Genomic DNA, 22,718 nt, shown 5'->3' on the forward strand with positions numbered 1-22,718 from the left:
ATCATGTGAACTCAGAATTGGAATTGGAAATTAGAAGCAGGGAGATGAATTACAAAGCAATGGCATCACACAGATGATAATGACGAAGACTGAAATAGGGACAAGAGAAATGAGAATGGGTGGTTTCATTGTCATGTCTAAAATATTTCCATTTGGTTTCAAAAGCTTTTTGCTGTGTTTCTCAGGTTGATCGCCAACCCCAGTTTATTCAAGGCTACCGAGTGATGTATCGTCAGACTTCAGGCCTGCAGGCTACATCAACATGGCAGAATTTAGATGCCAAAGTCCCAACTGAGCGAAGTGCTGTCTTAGTCAACCTGAAAAAGGGGGTGACTTATGAAATTAAAGTTCGACCATATTTTAATGAGTTCCAAGGAATGGACAGTGAATCTAAAATAGTTCGTACTACTGAAGAAGGTCAGTATTCAGATTTCTAACAAAAGCCAACTTAAACCATAATGACAATTTCTTTTTCTTTTTTTAATTTTATTTTTTTTAATCAGAGAGAAAAGAGAGAGTGAGCACAACCAGGGGAAGTGGCAGGCAAAGGGAGAAGCAGGCTCCCCGCTGAGCAAAGAGCCCAGTGCGGGACTCGATCCCGAGACCCTGGGATCATGATCCAAGCTGTAGACAGCCACTTAACCGACTGAGCCACCCAGGAGTCCCAAGACAAATTCTGTTGAAGTTCTAGTTTATCATCTACCTTAGAGGAATAGCAAGAGAGAATATAAAAAGTGAAGTCAAGAAGTGGCATTTTCTCTTTTTATTCTGAGAATCTCATAGAGTCTGAGAACTTTAAAAAAAATGATATTTGAGTAATGGGATCTTTTTCTTAAGTAACCATTTGTTCCAAATTTTGCCAGTACACTGGAATTTGATTACAATATTTTCCCATATTTTTTTTCTTAACATGGATTGAGTTCATTTGGCTTCATTAAATAAGGACAGGTTACTGGAAACTCAAGAATGCAGGCTGTTCATTGTCACTTTCCTGTTTTTGATGTAGTAAAGCATAACATTTTCTTTTATAAGCCTCCTTCCCCGTGGGCTCTGCCAGGCTGACTCATAATTTCTGATCAGAGGGCCACTTGCACCTTTGCAATAGGATTCTTACTAGTGACATTTTCTCCCCCTCCCCCATTTGGAAACCTTCTTGCACACAGATACTTTAAAGTCAACTAGTGATGGACATGAAATTAATGTAGATTTGAACCAGTCTCTGTACTATATGTCTCCTTCCCTAAACTAGAGGCTTATAATAAATGGTACTATCAAAGTACAAAAAGTCAGATGCCAAGTGTAATAACCCCCCACCCCCATTTTCTGCTTTTCGACTAATTTTATTTACACAGCTCCTGGCAAAAAGCCATATTTCATAAATCAATATGAGAACAATCTTAAGAAAATATGTATAGGTTACCTATGCTACCATAGATGTCTGTGTTTGACAAAAGAGCTTTTAAGTTGCACATATCTTATGATCAGCATCACAGTGAAAATGTTCTGTCCACACTGGTTTATGCTGTGATACACTGACATGAACAGAAGTACATATCTTTAAAGACATTAATCAACTTTTAGGATATGTAAAGAAAAAATTACTAAAAATTAATAATAATATCTTCATCCACCATTAAATTCTACATTATGTTGAAAATGTGTAGTACTAATGAGTGGAGTGGGTGAATTTAATGTAGAATGCTACATTTGAAGCACACTTCCAAAAATGAATTTCATTGCAGTTAAACTTTTCCTCTGGATTAGACATCTCTCACCATTCGGTATGCGTTCCTTTACAGTGTATGTGGCCTTCTGAAGGTAACAAATGGAGCTCAGCTGGGCTATGTGTGGGAATGATGAGCAGTGGTTCGGGTTCCTTCACATTGGTAGAAGTTGAACACTGGTATAATTGACCCGTCAGGAAGCAGGCATGGTATTCTCTCCAAGCCAGCAGCAAGGCAAATGGGAAACCTGTTTTCAAATGTTATTTTTCAATGCAATCTACTTAGTAACTACAAAACTGGTGAACAGGTGGTTAGATTTATGTCTTCGTGCCATATTTTGTAGCAATATTATCAGAGGAATAATACAGAGCAATACTGTGCTAATGTGTCTGTATATATCCTATATCTCAGTGCACGTGTGGGCATACCTCAGTGACAAATTTATGAAACATGCGAGACTTAATTGATAGGCTTTTAACATATCTTTTACCATTCAATTGTACATATGTTCCAAGGACTAAACTCTATAGAATTATGAAAGCATTGATCCTTTTACATAAAAATCCTTTAGTACTACAAATTTCTTTGAATTTTGTTTCAACTGTTATTTCATTTTGTTTTTCTTACTCAAAGATTTAAGGAGAATTGATAAATTTTCCTATAAAATTAGTATTTTTCAGCTCTCAGAGAGACTGGAGAGCAGATGCTGCAGTCTAAAATCAGAAGTTTTTTCTCACTCATCTTTTCTCAGTGTGATTATAATTAGTTATAGGAGAAACCATAAAGGATGGGAACTGTTGGAAATCAAAATCTATCCATTTCACACTCGACCCAACCTGAACTATTTTCATTTATAACTTCAGAGTTTCTTCCCAATCAATATAAAATTAGTTTTAAATCTTAAATTATGAGTCAATGTATAAGTCAATTATTTTTCCCAATACAAAAGAAAAATATTTTTTTCCTTGTGTTGGTGAAGTTTATTGCTGTGTTTCTGGTTTTATTTATTAAACACAAAACAAAACAAAAAGATAAGTAATGATACCACTCAGAGATAATGGTTGATGAAAATTTGGAATACATTCTCTCAGAATACTTTTGATAGGAGTGTTTTTTTCAGAAAGAAAGCCTGCCTATTGGAGTCAAATGGATCAATGTTCTAGAGCCAGACATACCTGGGTTCAAATTCTGCCTTGATGTTTGACTTAGATAACTCTCTTACAGTTGTCTTCTGTTTCCTTTTCTGTAAAACTGAGATAAGAGTTGTTTTTACTTCTTGAGGTTAATGTCATCATTAAATATGACGCTTAGCTCAGTGCTAGCCATACAGAAAGCCCTCATTAGAATGTTAGCTGTTAAATTTATTATCAAGCACATATTAGTACAGCTGTTGTGTTTGCTTTAAATCTATCCATTATATTTAAAGGACATTTAAAAAAACTGTCACTGTTGAACACTACATGCAAATTTGGAACTACTGGAGACCAGACCTCTTGCTTCTCGTCTTTATATTCATACTCTATAAGCAGTATTAATGCACATCAAGACTTACAGTTTGTGTTTATCCTAATTGCTTCCTCTGTAGCCCCAAGTGCCCCTCCACAGTCTGTCACTGTGTTAACAGTTGGAAGCCACAATAGCACAAGTATTAGTGTTTCCTGGGATCCTCCTCCTCCGGATCATCAGAATGGAATCATCCAAGAATACAAGGTAGGGCCTGGGTGAAGAAGCAAGGCTCACAAAAAAGCTTCCCAGAGAAGTCTCAGGGTCACATGCATGAAGCTCATCTCCAGAAGCCCTCTTCTTGAATCTGAGTGTAGAGTAATTTTTCTATCTTTGTGTGACAAGTAAAGAAACAAATACATAGGGTATTGGAACCTAACTGCAAGACACAGATAACAAAAACTCACTTGGACAAGTGAACCCTAACAGTGGAGTGGTTTTGTTTTTTTTGTTTTGTTTTGTTTTGTTGGGGTTTTTGTAGAGTGTGATTCCAGAACCTCAGAGATTTAGAGAGATTGGGTACAAATAGGTAGTGAAGCCTTCATTCCAGAAACATCCTGTATCATTGTTATTAAATTTCTGTGTAATGGGCCTTAGCAGGGATGTTTTTAAACTGTGGTCTCATAAAAAGATGCTTCCAAGGTTTAGAGAGTAGGGGTGGGGATAGGAGGGTGGGCAGCACCAACTCTCACTCTTAAGTCCTGCTTTGGTCAACTTATTGAGGCTTTGTAAAATATTTCACTTGAAAAAGGGGAGCCGTTATAAAACCAAATTATGAAAAAATTTATAAAAATAGTTTATTATCTCATTTTTCAAATGATAATTTTGTTGCTGTTTAGAAACTATAGATCCATTATTTTCCTGCCAATGTTTGATGTTTAAGAGACAGAAGATGTCTAACTTTGGGAAATAAGATTCTGATTAGCTGTGATGTGATTAGACCACATATGATAGTAAAACACCTCATTAAACCTTATAAAAATTCAAAACCATGATTTTGCTATTAATAAATGTATATGGAATTCTAACAATTAACATGCTAGATAGATTAGAATAGAAGCTAAATGCCCCATCTCATCCTGAAAGTTTAGAGTTGTTGTGTAAAATGAAGCTGACTATTGCACTGAAAACATTGCAGATTGAAATATGTTATTTCTAAGAAAAAACAAAATTCAAAATAGAATTTTCTTAAATTAATGAATGATTAACTTACTGAAACCATGTGTACAAGCACTTACTCTAAAATTATTCCCATCACTTTATAAAGAAACATTTGTAAGAAATATAAGAATAAGTGTTTTACAGTATCATAATTACATATAAATATTATATATGTATATGTATAAATTTTACAAGGATTGGGGCACATTGTTTTAATAGCAAAGAATGATCTATTCTGGTGTGTGTGTGTGTTTTAAAGAGGTTAGGATTTTACTTTTGTATCATTTGGAACTAAATTTTCTAAACTTCCATATACTGAAACACCGATTTTGATTATAACATGGTAATTTTTGTCATAAGTTATAAGCTTTCTCATTCATATGAGAGTGCCTTATTTTGCTAGCAAAGTGTATATTTTGGTTAGGCCTAAATATTCCCTCATTAGTAACATAGATATCATTGTGTAAATAAAAGAAATACACAGTTCACAGGAATTATTTCAAATAAAATGTTTCAGGAATTCACCTGTTTCAGAAACAAACCATGTGTGTTCCCACTTATTTATCTCCATGTAGATTATAAAATACTATAGACTATGAATACAAATATGTGTACATGGTACACATGATTCTTTTTATAATGCATTTGACAGTAACAAATCTCCATATCTCAGGACAAAGTATGCCTTAAAATGTGATTCTTACTTGCAGTAAAAGCCTGGGTTCTTTCACATCAGTCTTTAAAGACTTTCCACCAGTTTGTTCTCATGCATGTGTCTGTGTATATGTACATATGTTTTGATCAATATTGAGATTTATTTCTGTCAGTGTAAATATTGGCTTTAATTTCATCTCAGTCAATACTTATAACTTAGGTCAATTAATCTTGTTAACTACTTCTGGGTAAGTTAATATTTTCTTAAATAAAATATAAATTACTTAGATGTGCACCAATATTTCTTGGATATTACAACTAATAATCACCATATTTTAATAGATTATATGCATAATAAACCTTGATAAATAAATTAAGCAGAGACATTTATGTGTTTTAATCCATACCCAAATACTGTTTGCAACCAAGGACCACTTTCCAGAAGTGTTAAGGGAATCACTACGTTATAAGCATTCAGTGTTGATTGTAAGGTATAAAGGAACATGGCATAGTTTTAGCTTCCCTTAATAGTCTTCCTTTAATACGTACACATACACACACACACAAACACATACACATAGATAAATAAACCGCAAAAATTAGGCTTTAGAAAATGTCATTTACAAATACTTCTATAAGCCGAGAGAATAGATTGGTCACTATTAAAAAAAAATATGTCATCAATTTAACAGAAAGGATAGTTTTATATTCTTTTGTTATTCATTTACATTTCTGTAGATCTGGTGCCTGGGGAATGAAACACGATTCCATATCAACAAAACTGTGGATGCAGCCATTCGATCTGTGATAATTGGTGGATTGTTCCCAGGTATTCAATACCGGGTAGAGGTTGCAGCTAGCACGAGTGCAGGGGTTGGAGTAAAAAGTGAGCCGCAACCAATAATCATTGGTGAGTATAATCGTTGGTGGGTATGTCTCTGTGGCCTGGGCTTCAGAGTTAGCCAACTGGTAACAAGGTAGATGATATTTTTAATCTGTATCCTAACAGTGGATATGCAGCAATGAGTGATAGGGTGCACTCATCATATAGGCAAATAGGTTGACTGACTCGGGTTTTTTATAAAATAATTAGCAATTTCTTGTGCTTTTAAGTTTCCCAGAAACTTCTTTAAATTATAATCACTAAGTGTTTAAATGCTGAAAGTTGGTTTGAAAATGATTTTTAATCAATAATTTCATTAGCAATTTTGATGTCATTGAAATAAAATAGGAAATGAGGCAGTTACTGAAGAAAGTGCTTTATGTTTCAAATCCTCTAAGCGAGAAAAAATGTCAAAATTTAACCAGAAACAAGGCCAAAAGAAACTTTGTAATCCAAATATATTATCCTGAAGAAGAAATCCCTATTAAATCTACTATCATCATTACAGAAAATTGTTCCCTATTAGCATTGATTTTGTTTGCCTGTTCTTGAAATATATGTAAATGGAATTACAGAGAATATAATATTTTGTGTCTGGCTTCTTTCACTAAACAGTGTTTTTGAGATTTACCCATGTATGTATCATGCAATTCTTATGTTTTGTTTCTGAGCAGTATTCAGTTGGGTGATTATATCTTATTTTGTTTCTCTGCTTTTCTCTTGAGGGAATTTGAACATTCCTGTGTAAGTCTTTTTGAGGACATATGTTTTTATTTCCTTTGGAGAAATACCTAGATGTGGAATTTTGGGGTATAGGATTGATATAGTTTATAAGAAACTGTAAACACTTCTTTATATTATTGTATAATTTTATACTTTCACTAGCAAAGAATATGACTTGCAGTTTTTCTACCCCATTGTCAACATTTGATGTTGCCAGTCCATAATTTTAGTCATTCCAATGAGTATGAAAGAGTACCTCACTATTGTTTTTACTTCAGTTTTCTTTGATGACTAATGATGTTGAACAACATTACATGTGTTTTATTGGCCATTCACATATTTTCTTTCGTACAATTTCCAAGTCTTTGCCTTTTTAAAACTGTGTTGTTTGTCTCTTTTTACTGGATAGGAGAACCGATACATTCTGGATACAATATATTTTTTATTGCAAATATTTTCTCCTGGTCTATGGATTCCCTATTTCTTTTATTAATAATGTCTTTTGATTAGCAAATTTTTAAAATTTTTCAAGTTTAGTGCTTTCTAAGAAATTGTGTCCTATCTGTAGATAGTGAAGATATTTTCTTAGATTTTCTTCTAGCAGCTTTATAATTTTAGCTCTTATGCTTATGGCTATAATTCATCTTAAAGTAATTGCATGTGTTTTGAGAGTTAGGCTTATTTATTTTCCTAAGTGTATCAGCACATGTTTTATTAAACTTTTCCCTATTTGATTTTTATAACTATATTTCTAAATTTCCTTTTCTACTTTTCTATATTATGTATAAACTTACTTTTATATATTACCCTTTCATCTTATGACCTTACTCCCCTCATTTATTTTATTACTTGTGACATATTTTTTCAGGGTGTATTCAAACAATATTCTGTCTCCTTTCTTCTTATTTGTGTTACTATGTTAAAATCTGTTGAGTCATTTCAAAGGTGAATAAACCTTGCATTCCTGGGATAAATCGTACTTGACCAAAATATACTATGTTTTCTACAGATATTACTGGATCTAACTTGCTAACATTTGGTAAAGAATTTTGCATCAATTTTCATGAGGGATATTGATCAATAGTTTTCTTCTAATGTCATTGTCAGGTTTTAGAATCAAGATGGCTAACCTTGTAAAAGGGGTTGGGAAATATCCCATTCTCTGCTATAGTCTAAGAGTTTTTGTGGGGCTTTTTTTATTTCTTACTTAAATTCTTTCTAGAATCAGTTATAATATCTGTGCTTAGAGTTTTCTTTGTGGATTCTGTTTATATTTATGAATTTGCATTTATTTAGAATTGTTATTATTCCTGTGTTGGTTGTGTTAAATGGATTTTTGGTTTTGCCGTCTGTGAATTTGTCTGATCTATCTAAGTTGTCGAATTTATTGTTATATGCTTATTTGCATATTTGCATTATCTCTTTATTTATAATCCCCTTTAATTGTAGTGTTTCAGGATGTGTAGTAATGTCATCTCTTTTACTCTTTTTTTAAGATTTTATTTATTTATTTATTTGAGAGTGAGAACACAGCAGGGAGGAGGGGCAGAGTGAGAGGGAGAAACAGACCCCTGCTGAACAGGAAGTCTGATGCGGGGCTTGATTCTAGGACCCTGAGATCATGACCTGAGCCGAAGGCAGACACTTAACCAACAGAACCACCTAGGCACCCCTCATCTCTTTTATTCTTATGTGGAGAATTTGTGTTTCCTCTCTCTTTCTCTTTCTTCTCCCCCTTTTTTTGCCCCCCCCTTCAATTTCGAGCAGTCTTGATAAGGATTTATCAATGTTTTTAATCTTTTCAAATTATAAACTTTTGGCTTTGCTAGTTTTATTTGCTTTCTAATTAATTTCTGCTATTTTTTCTTCTTTTTGTTGCTTCTTAAGATAGAAATTTATATCAATGATTTGAACTTTTCTAATACAGGAATTTAAAGTTATACATTTCTTACTAAACACATCTTCAGCTGAATCTTACACATTTTGAGGTGTTATGTTTCCATTTATCACAATGTTGAAAATACCTTTCTCTTCACCTAAGGATTTCTTTTTCTTTGTAGAGGTTGTTTGGCAGTGTATTATTACATTTCCAAATATTTTGGGATTTCACAACAGCTTTTTCTTTCTGATCTATAATTGAATTCCACTGTGGTTAGAAAATGTACATTGTATGAATTTAGTCTTTTAAATATGGACAATTATTTTATGGCTCAACATTTGTTCTTAGGGAATGTTCCTTGTGCGTTTGAAAAGCATGTACATTTTTCTGTTCTGGAGTGGAGTCTTCTATAAATGTCATGTCAAATTAGTTGGTAGTATCATTCAGGTCTTTACTGATTTTCTGCCTGTTTATTCAGTCAATTAGTAAGAAAGGAGTCTGGAAATTTATTATAATTAAAGATTTTGGTATTCCTTCCATCTATAAGTTTTTGTTTCATATATTTTGCTACTTATTTTAAGATACATCTTAGGATTGTTATGTCTTATTAAGGAACTTACCTTTATCATTATGGAATGCCCCACTTTATTACCTAGTAAGATTCTTTGTCCTGAAATGTACTTTGTCTAAGATTAGTATAGCTACATTATATTATAAGTTTTTCATGGCTTGTGTTGTTTCCATCCTTTTACAGAGAAATTGTACATTTCTATATTTATATTGCATGTTAAGTCTGTTTTAAATTCAATATGACAATCTTTGCCTTTTAATTGGAATGTTTAGACCAATAACTTAAATGTAATTAGTGATGCACTTGGACTTAGAATTACCATCTTGCTATTTATTTTCTATCTGAATTTGTTCCTGTTTTCCTAATTTCTTTTGGATGAATTGAGTAATGTTCTGTATTCTATTTTATATCTACTATTGGATTCTTAGGTATAACTTTTTTTTTTTAATAATGGTTATTCTAGGATTTGCCTATCAAGACCTTAAAAAGATATAATTCCATTTTCATTCCTCTCAATATTTTTGCTATTGTTATAGTTTTACTCTTATACATGTAGTAAACACCAATATACAAACTAAAGTATTATTATTATTTGCTTTGCTTTAAACCATTAGTTATCTTTATCTTTTAAGTAAATTAAAAACTAAGAAAAAAATTTTGTTACTCAAAATGTTACTCATTTTTTGTCAGATATTCTGTTCTATAAATTCAATTTCCTCAATCTCCCTGAGTTCCTCTATCTCTTTAACTCAGGAATTTTGTTTAGCCACGTTTGGGTTCCCCTTCACTGCATCACACTTTAGTATTGTCTTCAGATCGAAAGCTATGAAAATAGTAAGATCTCCCTTGTTTATTTTCCCTTTCTCACAATCCTGCCCTTTTGTTTTACATATTTTGCCTACTTTTCAACTTATTTATGGTGGGATTACATGTCCCATACCTGTTATTTCTTTATGGGCAGGAATGGAAGTATTCACAGAATTATTAATTCTATATAATATACTTTTCTGTTCTAGAATTTCCATTTGTTTTCTTTTACATGTTTCATTTATTGTAATAGCTACTTTAAAGTCCTTTTCTCCTAATTTCAACATCTGTGTCATCTCATGGTCTATTTCTATTGATTACTTTTTCTCTTGAACTTTGGTTGTCTCTTCCTTTTTTTTTCTTCTTTCTTTTTTTGCTGTTGTTATTTTGCTTGTTTTTGCTTGCTTAGTAGTTTTTTACTGTATACTATACATTGCAGATGCATACCATAAAATTTTGTGATCTTCTAAAGAACGTTGGGTTTTATTCTAAAGGGAGTCGATCGCCTTGACTTTGTGGGAACTTGGATTTTACCTTTGTTAATATGGGACTGTTTATGTTTTGACCTTTTTCTCAGAGCAAAATCTCAGTTTGACCTTTACTTCTAAGTCATGGCCCTTAAAGGCTTCAGTGAAAAGCCTACTATGTTGATCTGGTTTCCCAACTTGATGAAATTCAAGGTTTAAACACAATTTTCTCTACAGTGAACATCAGCTGAAAAGTCTGTTCAGCATTTTCAGCCTTCTGGCTTTTGATATTCACCAGATTCTTGGAGTCTTCATTCTGCATGCACAGTTAAGAGTTCATCTTATGATTGAGGGGAAATTCATACAAAGAGTTGGAAACATCGCTTTCACATGGCTCTTTCACATGGCTTCCGAGTGAAAATTTTCAGTCACTCTGTCATCTCAGAACTGTATCCTCTGACACCTCATAGCAATACAGTTGAGGTTTTCTGTTTGGGTTCTAGCTGCCTAGCACTGTATGGTTTGAAATCTTTAAGGGGAAAAGAAAGCCTCGTAAGTGCAGATTTCCCCTGGTTCATTCCCCTTCTTTCAAGGGACAAATACCTTCAGTTCTTCCCGCTTTTATTTGCTTATTAGTATCTTTAATATATTTTAAATATTCTTCCTAGAGTTTGCATATTTTAAGAATACTTACCCAGAGTTTGATACAATAGAATGTGCCAGTCCCATTAATTTCTGTTTGTTTTTGGAAATGATGTGCACAGAGCACACTGCCAATTTCTGGGAAGTTGTTTCTTATTACAAAATATTTATTGTATATGAAGAGATTTAACATTCAGTCATACTGTTGATTTTTTTATATTCTCCAAGTTTTTGTTCCTTTATATATTAAAAGCATTAAAGAGAAAAAGTTATAGTATTAACTTTTCTTTAAATTGCCTTCCCTTTCTTAATTAGTCATAAAGAAGGAATTAATTTCTTAACCTGAGGGGAACCTACAATCTTGCCCTTCTGAGATTTTCTAAAATAAATTGTAATAAGAGAGAAATACAGGTACACCCAAAAGGATTTAACTGATATACACACACACACACACACACACACACATTACGCTATTTAGAAGTAAACCATTAAGTTTTCCCTTAAAAATGCTTATGAAACATACTTAAAGGGCATTGTTTTCTGTGAGAACTCCTAGATAAGTAAACAAAGCTTTGTGGGTTTTTATAATTTTTTTACTGTCTATAACATATATGAAATGGAATATTTCTAACCCAGATTGTCAAGTATCTATATTTTTCTTTTCTGTATTTTCTCTTATTTTTATTAAGAAGTATAATTCTCAAGTAAGGAAAAGTTTTCTTCTTCTTTTTTTGTAGTGACTATGTGTATTGTTCACAATATTTGGGGCATTTATTGTACTTGAAGGCAAGTAAAACATTACAAGAATACCATTTAACCAAGCTCATGTCATGTGAATTAAGAACTTAACAACTGTATAATAATTTTAAAAAAGGAAAACTAACTTAAGAGTATTTATATCAAATAGAAAGTTTTGCTTAAGTTTCTATTATTTTATAAAGACTAAGTGTCTTCAACTGTATAATTAGTACCTTTTATTTTTTTAGTATATCATACAACTGTTTCCAAATTTTCTATGAAATAAAAAAAATAATCTGATAAATGATATTTCTACCTCTGATTTGTGTAGTTAGAATGTGCAATGTTCAAGATGTGATCAAATAGAATTGTACCACTTGGAATAAATGCATGCTCACACACATGCACACACACACACAAGCACAATTCAACACAGAAAAGGCTATTTATACTCGAGATTTATTTCTTTTTAATATCTACTCTTGTACTAAAGAAGCCTTTGATTGTTTCTTTAATTACTCCTGCACATCTACCTTAACATCTTGTCTGATAACCTTATCCACACAACTGTTATTCCTTAGTTGAAAAGTGATTTAGTGATGGCTAATCTCCTTTTTCTGTTTCAATTTGTGCTTTCTCTATTGTCTGCTCAGTACTAGAAACAGCACTTGAACTGACTCAAGCTCTACCTCATTTCCCCTTTGCTTTAATTAAATCATGTATTGGCATTTGATGTAATTTATGGCTGATAATTTTAGATTTGTCTTATGCCAGCCTATGTACTGTTTCATTTATTCCTTTTCAGTTTCACTTTCATTCCAGAAAGTTCCAATAAAGGAATATTAATTAAAATATTATATAAATATAATAAATAGCCATACACAGGTTTAAAAGCATTATTGTTCTTTTGTCTGTATTTTCCACTGGTAAGATGACTTTACATCAAAGTGTCCATAGTTCTTCTATGTCATTGCACTTACACACAGAGAAATGCAACCACATACATTTACATAAATAAGCATCAAAGAGTATGCCATATAACAAATTTACTTTGATTTATAATTTTCAGTAATCTTGCTTAATAATATAGCTATTGTTTCTTTAATCATTTGGCCATTTAGTGCTTACCTTATATAGTTGGTAATAATATGTGGAACAGCTGCAAACTTTCACAGTAATAGGTACAATTGAATCTGATGTGTCTAATTAATTTTTAGTCCAACAAATTAGTTTTGTTCTTCATTACTCTCCAATGGGAGGAAGACATTACATTTCATTATATTTTTTGTCTGCAAGAACAATGGAGCATTACAGGTCACACACATCCCTTGTCTATGCTCTAATTAGCCCAACTGACAACATTGTTTCAAATATACCAGCAGCATAAGAAACAGTAATACATCCTTGGTAACATAAATATTAAACTATATAAAATATCATATTTTATGAACCTTTTACACAAATGAAGGACAAATTTTCTTTTCTCCTTGTTCTATAATGTGTTTGTTTTCTTTTTAGTGATTCTTAATAGCTATAAAAATCAGCAGCTATATGTATGTCTCATATTGAAAATATGAGTTCATTTTAAATATATTTTTATTTAAGTTTACATGTATAATAACTAAGGACAGATAGATTGGGAAAATTAAGCAAGTTTCTTACATAAGTGAATCTGGGTTTTACATCTGGAATTTAACACAACAGACATTTCAGAAATGGAATATAAGTATGTATAAGAAAAATGCTAACAGCTATAACAAACAAGCCTATATACTGATTGGCTTAACAAAATAAAATTTTGTGTGTTTTTTTTTCTTTTTCTTATTCATAGCCCAGTCTAATATGGATTAGCAGAATGGAGGTTGGAGTTTCTACTCCACAGAGTTATGTAGGGAACTTCAATCCTTCCAGTCAGTATCTCTGCCATCTCTTACAGGGGTCAGAATCCTCCAAAGATCGCTTCATTCTATTTAACATTAGGAAAGAGAGAAGAATGTCAAGTATTGTCACGGGAGTATATGGGTCAAGTCTAGAGGTAGTATGCATAACATGCCTATGCAGTATTATCCAATAACTCAGTCACTTTGCTGCACTTCAACCACAAGTGAGTCTGGGATATGTTGGCTAATTCTTTGACCTGGAAGAAAGGAGAAACTGTCAAACAAATCATCTGTGGTTTTCGAGACTCTCACATCTAGACAGTTTACAACTTACATCCCTGAAGTTCCCTGAGTGGCTCTTACCCATACTTGGGTCATAATTTTGTGTCATAAACTACTGTGTTCTTATCAGCCTCTTTACATACATCATCTTAAATAATACTCCCAAATATTTGAAATAGTATTGTTGCCAACTAACAGAAACAGGTACTTGAAAAGATTAAGTGCCCTACATAAGGTTATTGCTTATTTAAGTTGGTAAGTGGCAGAGATGATCTCCAAAGAGGAAATTTCAAAGACCATGTTCTTTCTAATATGTTGTAATGCCATGATAACTAAAACAATGGACATCATACATGTGATGTGATATGCTGAAATTTGCCACTTATATTTTGATTTCAATTTATTTTTAAAGTTTTTGATTAGTAATTAATAGGATATGATATTGACATTACAAATCACTTAATTCCCAGTGCATAAATATCTTAATCTTTTAAATAGACACCTAAATCTTTGCTTTTCAGTGATACTATGATTCCATAAGTTTTAACCTATTTTGAAATGTGGATTAAGATTTTCTTAATTATCTCTGAAAGGTCTAAACTACCAAAACCATGACTATTTCTAGAGTAATATTAGTCCAGATATAAACGTTTATTTTAGTAACATAGACCTTAGTATTAAAGTTGTCTTTTTAATTCAACTTTCAAGCAGATTTTCAAATTAGTTAAGTTTTAAGGGAATATTTGAGTTTTACCTTTTTGTGACATATACATATTTTAATTATAGATACTAATCTCTATGAAGTACATAATTGTCATTGTTTTATATAGTAGTTTTAATACATTCCAAAAAATTAAAGGGTGTTTGATCAAAATAAGCTCCTTGTTAGTCTATTAAGGACAATATTAAATTACACATTTTTAAAACATGAACATTTGAATTTGGGCAGTGCTATAGAGGAAATAAAATTTGCAAATTTTGCGAATGTTGTAATTTTTTTTATTTTAACAAGACTATATTAAAACATACTTCACCTAACTAAAGAGAAGTTGATGTTATTTTTCACCCTAGCACTTATTTTAGTACTTATTTATAAGGCAGTAAATCAAGAAGCAGTTCTGAATCTATTCATAATAAACCAAAACATAAAGAAGCCATGTTCTTAATCACAGTTTAGACTCATAAAATATCAGAACTTATAAAATATGCTTCTTCTGAAATTTATAAAATATGCTTATCAATAATTGTGATGGGATCAGAGCACAGATATTACCTGCCTTCATAAGAATTTTCTAGTTTGGTACACTATGTATGAATTCCTGTGTTTACTTTCATAATAATGTTTACTAAAACTATTATTTTTCCACAGGGGGACGTAATGAAGTTGTCATTACTGAAAACAATAACAGTATAACTGAGCAAATCACTGATGTTGTGAAGCAACCAGCCTTTATAGCTGGTATTGGTGGTGCCTGCTGGGTAATTTTGATGGGTTTTAGCATCTGGTTGTATTGGCGAAGAAAGAAGAGAAAGGGACTCAGTAACTACGCTGGTAAGAGACTATTTCTAGCTAAGAAAATCTGTCTTTAGGAACATGATGAGATGAAAGAGAGGGAATGGGACTGAATAATGAGTGAGTGAATGAATGAACGAATGAATGGATGTTTTGGCTTGTTGTAAACACCTGCTCTGTAAAATGAAATTATAAATATGCTTTAATGCATTTCTTCTCACCATATCACATTATGACCATAAGGCAAGTTTTTGCTTGTTTCTCCAGTGAAGCCTAACAAGAGTGCACATGGATAAATGTGTAACCATTTTTTCTCAGCTAGTTCTTCAAAACACACACACACACACACACACACACACAGACTGCATGCCATGAAGCCATTATCTGAGAAGTGGATTTAGGCAAGATCATTACTAACATGCTCAGGAAGAAAATATTTGAAATATAGCTTCTAGTATTTCAAGATGCAGGTTACAATAGGAAATGTCCCAGATGGCAAATAAAAACAAGGGGAAAAAGTCTCATCAGAATTAATAAGACTGATGAAGCATGAATTGATTTACTAGCCTAGTCTATTTCAAGGTGACCAATCAGCATTTTAGAAAGGAGAAAAAGGAGAAGAAAAAGAAGCAGAAGAAGAAAAAAGGAGATCCTAGATGTTCTAGCTATTTGCAAAAATGTTTTCTTCTTAAGAATCTGAAACAAAATTTCAAGGAAGTCAAAAATTGTGGCCTTCAAAACATTTCCAAGGCAGAGAGGAGTGGAGTTATCAAGTCAGTGATTTGAAGAATGAACTCAGTATTGAAGCTATGTTCAATACCAATTTTAATTGCAATTCATTTTAAGTGTTTCCTCTAACAACAATCATAAAAATATGTTGTCTCACAATATTTCACACTTTCTAAAATGTACAAGGGAACAATTTTAATTTAACATCATCCTACAAACACTTCAGAATTTTTGATGCATTTTATTCAATCTTCTATTTCTAGTTTTAACTTTAAGTTTAAATGTTTATAAATGTCTTAATAACTGATTTTGACAGAAGCTTTATAGTTTATTAAGCTTTTAAGCTGCTCTGGCTTGTAGGCTTCTTAGTCGCTGATAATATCTAAATAGTGTGAAATAAAAGGCATAGCACCCATTTGGTTGTCTTGCTTGTTATCTGACAGCATTTAAGTGTGATCTTTCTATTATAGAATTGTGATTCATGTCCATATCTTATGAAAATGAAGGTTATTATTTACTATTAGAGTAAATTTCCATGACTGGAGAAAGCAGGACAGTGTATCCATTGAAAAGGAGATTCCATGCTTTGTGACTTGCAGTCATTCTGCCTTTCTCATGTCTCATTGGTTGCTGATGGCTTCCTCCTTGTGCTTTGTCATCTGACTACTGTATCACCAGATCACGGAAAGATTCTTTCCACTAAGGGATGCTAGGCAATAACTAGTGTCAGTGTCTTGAACATTCATACTTTAATGTACCTTCTTGTTCTGCAGTCCAGTCCTCTCCCTTCATTCCTTGTAGACATTGTCATCAACCCATCTGTTTAATCAGTCGCCGTGTTACAGTTCATCTCTATGACATACATATGAATCATGTAAGTCATAGGGAAGAACTGACTTAATTCATGAGCTAGTTTGTGTTCATCCCTTTGCTTGATTTTAGTGAAAATAGTATAAGATTGACTGCTCTAGTTTCAATGCAAAATTCTAAGATATCCATATTTGAGGTGTTGCATTTTTATCCTCCACATTCATTCTCTCACTCCTATAAATAACATAGTTCTCATAACTAGTAGGTTTATGCTTTTCGTAAAATTATGTCAGATAGATTTCTTTTTTCTTTTTCTTTTCCTTTTTTTTTTTTAATGGCAGTTCTTTGCAAAGCCTATGCATTTAATTTGAAAATATCTGTCGGTCTTTGAGCTTAACAAGAACAGTACATTTCCTATTATCATTTCTCATCATGATTGATATCCATCTGCTTGTAGAGGAACTGCTAACTCAGAAGGTGCTATGCCCTTCAAATATTTTGGAATAAGGCCAAGCCAGAGAGCAGCCTTTCAAAACCTTTATACTTAATTGATAGATGGCTGGCTCTCAGAATGGATTCACCTTCGACTAGTAAGTTGCCTTCTAGAAACTGCTGTTGTCTCCTAGGTGAGAAGCAAATGAAAATCCAAACCATAGGTACCTAGCATTGCATATCTGCCTTGGTGAAATTTTTTACACATCTCCCTATATGTATATCCTATCCTCCGCCTGTTAAAATTTTCATGTTCTTGTGCTTATACAAGTTTAAAAGGGGGGGATTTTTAAATAGGAATGATTAGTGGAGGATATATCATAGGTTTAAATTTCTGATATTTCATGCATGAGCTAATGATCCATTTAAGAGCACAAAGATTTCACACAGGGCTATTTTTTTCTTTCTTTGAACTGTGTTATAAAAATTATAGAGAATATACTCTATTTATATATATATTTTGGCTTTCATAAAAAATTCTGTGGGAATTTTATAAATTTTATAAGCATGGAGACATGATTTTACTCACAAAGTAAAAAGACTAATATTTTCACTTTTTCACTGCATGATAATGTCTATGTGGTGTCCAAACTATTAATTCATGAAAGCATTGGTACTTTTTTTCCTAAATAAACAAAAAAATCTACTTTGAGGTAAGTATTTAGATTAATTTTATAACATAAGATACTTCATTTATTTCAAACTCCAATTCTGATCTTAGATTATACTTAAGCAGCTGATGCAATTTACATACATTAAGATATAGATATATATCTGATGCAATTTACATATATACATGCATTTTAATAAAGCTTGACTGACTCTAAGTAGAATTGTAATGCAGGTAAAATTTGATTTCAGCTCTCCCTTTTTCCTACTTCATTCCAAGTCTCTTCTTAACCACTAGAGGTAGAATAGGGAAGATTTTAACTAGTGGGAAGATATGTAAATATCTTTCAGGTTAGAGATTCTAACTCTCAGCTAGATGCCTTCCACTCATCCTGTGCAGGCAATAACTTACTTTATTATACTAGTCTTTGGTTCTCTGTCATGTGGAAAAAATATTTCTGAAACGTCTAGAAGGAGGAAAAAAATGTGTACTACTCAGTATTGATATTTTTCTTATATATCAGAGGATTTAACATATTTATCATAAGACACTAGTGGAATGACACCTTACATTATAAAAACAACTATCAAGAATCAAATGCGAACATATATTTAAATGATCTGGGGCGCACCTGGGTGGCTCAGTCGGTTAAGCACCTGCCTTTGGCTCAGGTCATGATCCCAGGATCCTGGGACAGAACCCCACATTGGGCTTCCTTCTCAGTGGAGAGTCTGCTTCTATCTCTCCCTCTGCCCCTCTCCCCTGCTTGTGCTCTCTCTCTGGCTTGCTCTCTCTCAAGTAAATAAATAAAATCTTTTAAAAAAGATCTGAGAGGAGAATTTGGCTTGAACCTATTTTGCTTCTTTACACAGCAGATAGTGGAGATTTCCCCACGGCAATGTTACACACTAACTTCTTATTCAATTTATTTTCCTATTTATCCTTTATTTAAATTCTTCACACACAATCACATGCCACATCTTTGCACATGGTGCAAAGAAAGGCAGCTGTGACAAAGTCCTTATATCTCATATTCTGTGTGAAATCATTTTATACTTTAATTGAGCATCAAACATTATTTACCTAATTCTCCATTGAGCACTAACAGTCTACTTGTCACCACATGTGAGGTTCCTGGCTGCTAGAATAATTCACCACCTGAGTTGTAGCCTCGAATGAATTATAAAAAGATTTGGGCAGAAAATACAGAGAATATTAGGTGATTTTTGAATCTAGAGTAAATGTTTGATCATATGTATAACAGTGTTGGTGAACAGATAAATGAACAACATAAGTTTGGGTAAAAATTATGGAGCTCTCATGAGGATACTATGTAGCTCTATTATATATATATATATATATAATATACATGTTCATGTATATCCATTTTCTTATCCTCACAGAGGTGACGTAACTCTTTTCAAACTTATGTTGTTCTCTTTTCTATTCACAATTTTTCATTTGTCAACTTTGTAATGACAGTATATATATTTTCACTTGTAAAGGGATGAGTGATAGTATATGAGTATTACCTCTGAGAATAACAGATTCTATGAAACTCGGTAAATATAAACAATTTAATGAGTGAGCAAATTATGAAGTGCTAACCACTTCTTGCATAGGCTTTAAAAACCATTGGTGAAATATAAATTGTTTGACAAAACTATCCAAAGACAGCTAAAAGATTTGATGGAATTTTTATACTCTGATTATCCGGGCTGACTTAATGCTTATTAAAAGAGGATTAATCTACATTCATATTTGAGAAATAGTTTTTCAGGAAAGGGAATGAGGCTTGGCTGGCAACATTAAAGTTTCCATTTGGAGTAGGAAAATGTGGCCTACTAGAGATAGGCACTCTGAAAACTTCCTTACCTCAAAATGTCAATTTACCACATCACTATATTTCCCTTCCCCTTCAGTTCTAACAGGCATGAGATTAGGATTAATCCTGTCAGATAATAGTAGAGGTACTTTCTGTATGATATAAACTTGCAAAACCTCTTCACCTCATATCCTTTATAAATATTGCAAGAAATTCAAAGTAGTTAATGCAATTCTAAAACACTTAAGGTTATGGTATCTGTAGAACTTTTTAGATACCTTGGCACTATCCAGTTAGTTTTAGGCAAAACTTCTATATGTTGTTCCCTGAAAGTTCTTAACTTTAGATACTAGCAGGGACTCCTTCCTGGTAAAGATTCACACTTTTTTCAAATTTATCTCTGGTAAGCACAAAGTTATTACACTGAGATTATAAAAATCATGACAAGAGCAAAATTGTCCAACGACTTCTCCTTCCATCCCTCTTGCTTTTAAATTTAAAAAAATTCAACATTTCTTTGAAATGAAATCTACCTCAAACAGCTTTCAATTTGCTGTGGAATTTATTTATTTTTTCGCTGCACAAAAAGAAAGACTGAAAGAAAGAGGAAGGAAGGAAGGAAGGAAGGAAGGAAGGAAGGAAGGAAGGAAGGAAGGAAGGGTGGAAGGGACAGAAAATGCTAATCAAAACACCGTATATGACTTCTGTTTTACTCATTCTAATTGCTTGTCCTTATCCCTAGTCTACTCTTCATCTCATGGTCTAATACAACTCGGTTACTTTTGGTCTACTTTTCAAAATGGAACAGATCTAAAAGTTTGGAGTGTGGGGTAAAAGGGAAACTTGAATATTCATCTTTTTTCCCCCTTGTTTTACAAAGACAATGAATCAATCTTATTATGGTAAGAGTTGTTTTTTGTTTGATTAGTTTGGTTTTTGGTTTTCTTTTGTCATGGAAGCATACAGAATGGAGAATTTTCGTGTATACCAAATTCTGCCTATGGACCATTTTAAGCTGGTCTTGTATTTACATAATGTACTATTCATTTTTGCCTTTGTGTAGTTGGTATGTATAGGTGCAAAGATAAGTGTCTTTATGGAATATTTTGTCAAAAGCAGTCTAGAAAGATTGGAAAACAGATTTTATTGATGATTGGAACACAAATAGAACTGGGTATGTCCTATTAATTCTTAATTGGTAAATATGAACCTTAACATAGTGTCCATACTCTAACACATCTGTAAATTAATCCTGATGATATTTTTTCCCAGTTTTCTGTTGTGTTAAAATGCACATAACATAAAATGTACTATCTTGACTATTTTTAAGTGTACAGATTGGTGTCATTAAATACATTCCTAATGTTGTGCTATCATCACCACCATCCATCTCCAGGACTCTTTTCATCTTCTAAATTGAAATTTTATACCCTGTAAACAATAACGCCCATCTCCCCCCTTCTCCAGCCCCTGGCAACCACCATTCTACTTTCTGTCTCTATGATTTTGACTGCTCCATCTACTTTGAATTAGTGGAATCATACAGTACTTGCCTTTTGTGACTGACACATCACTTAGCTTGATGTCCTCAAGTTTAGCATATGTCAGAATTCTCTTCTTTCATATAGCTGAATTGTATGTGTATACAACATTTTTTCTTATCCATTCATCCATTTATGGATATTTGGATTGCTTCCAGGTTTTGGCTATTGTGAATAATGCTACTTTAATTCTTTGAGACCTGACTTTCAATGTGTTTGGGTATATACCCAGAAGTGGAATTGCTGGATCGTATGGTAATTTTATATTTTTAATTTTTGAAGAACCACCATACTGTTAACTGTTTTCCACTATGGCTGTACCATTTTATATTCCACCAGTAGTGCACCAGCGTTCCTATTTCTCTGCATCCTTGCCAACACTTGTTATTTATTGTGTCTTGCATAGTAGCCATCCTAATGGGTATGAGGTAGCATCCATTGTACTTTTGATTTTATTTCCCTAATTAGTGATGTGGAGCATCCTTTCAAGTGCTTAATGGTCATTTGGATCCTATCTGTTTGATAAGATTTTGAGTGTTGCCTTCTAAGTTTAAATTTTACACCTTAAAAAAAGATTTATTTACTTATTTTAGGGACAGTGCTGGGTTTGGCCAGCAAACCCTGAGGCGGCAAATGAAAAGATTACTCCAGACACCTAAATAGGAGAAAGGAGAGGGCAAGGGGACCAGATGCTCTAGTGATGAAAGGTCCTGAGCCAGCCTCAGTCTCCCCTTTAATTGCAGGTCTTATCAATACATCAAGTAAGAGCAGAAAAATAGAAAGGAATGTTAGGCTTTAATAATCAAGACATAGACATATGGGGCAATGCATAATTGAAGCAAGCGGTGTTCGTGATGTGCGTGCAGGCTAAGGGTATGATGAATATGTGACCATAAGGTGAGAGTGTTTTTCATCTAAGTTAAACATTTATTCCCTAGGTGAGAGCGTTGAGCCGCAATAAGGATCTGGTTGTTTTCAGCTCAGAAACTTCAAAGGAGACCCAGCATTCCAGGCACTCCTCCTTTGCTTTTTAATTGGTCTCATCTCAGGAGTCATATTTCACTTAAAACTTATCTATCTGGGCACTATGAATCCCCAGAGAGAGAGAGAGAGAGAGAGAGGAGACAGAACAAGCAGGAGGGACAGAAGGAGAGGGAGAGAGAATCTGAAGCGGACTCCGCACTGAGCGTGTAGCCTGATGCAGGGCTTGATTTCATGACCCTGAGATCATGACCTGAGCCAAAACCAAGAGTCAGATGCTTAACCAACTGAACCACCCAGGTG

The 22,718-nt window shown here is 33.1% G+C and overlaps 1 protein-coding gene across 18 annotated transcripts in view; it reads left to right on the top strand.

Annotated features, from left to right (window-relative positions):
* ROBO2 (roundabout guidance receptor 2) overlaps window positions 1–22,718 on the top strand; it is a 1,626,757-nt gene that overhangs the window by 1,544,614 nt on the left and 59,425 nt on the right. For all 18 annotated transcript variants that reach the window (XM_073891915.1, XM_073891920.1, XM_073891943.1 and 15 more), the window contains 4 exons: window positions 186–417; window positions 3,310–3,434; window positions 5,781–5,952; window positions 15,284–15,466. In XM_073891915.1, coding sequence (XP_073748016.1) covers window positions 186–417; window positions 3,310–3,434; window positions 5,781–5,952; window positions 15,284–15,466 — 712 coding nt within the window. The remainder of the gene's footprint in view (window positions 1–185; window positions 418–3,309; window positions 3,435–5,780; window positions 5,953–15,283; window positions 15,467–22,718) is intronic.

The sequence above is a fragment of the Callorhinus ursinus genome, unplaced genomic scaffold (genome assembly GCF_003265705.2).
Source record: "Callorhinus ursinus isolate GAN/ISIS: 27379988/994484 unplaced genomic scaffold, GSC_fseal_2.0 scaffold1, whole genome shotgun sequence".
Taxonomy (NCBI): Eukaryota; Metazoa; Chordata; class Mammalia; order Carnivora; family Otariidae; genus Callorhinus; species Callorhinus ursinus.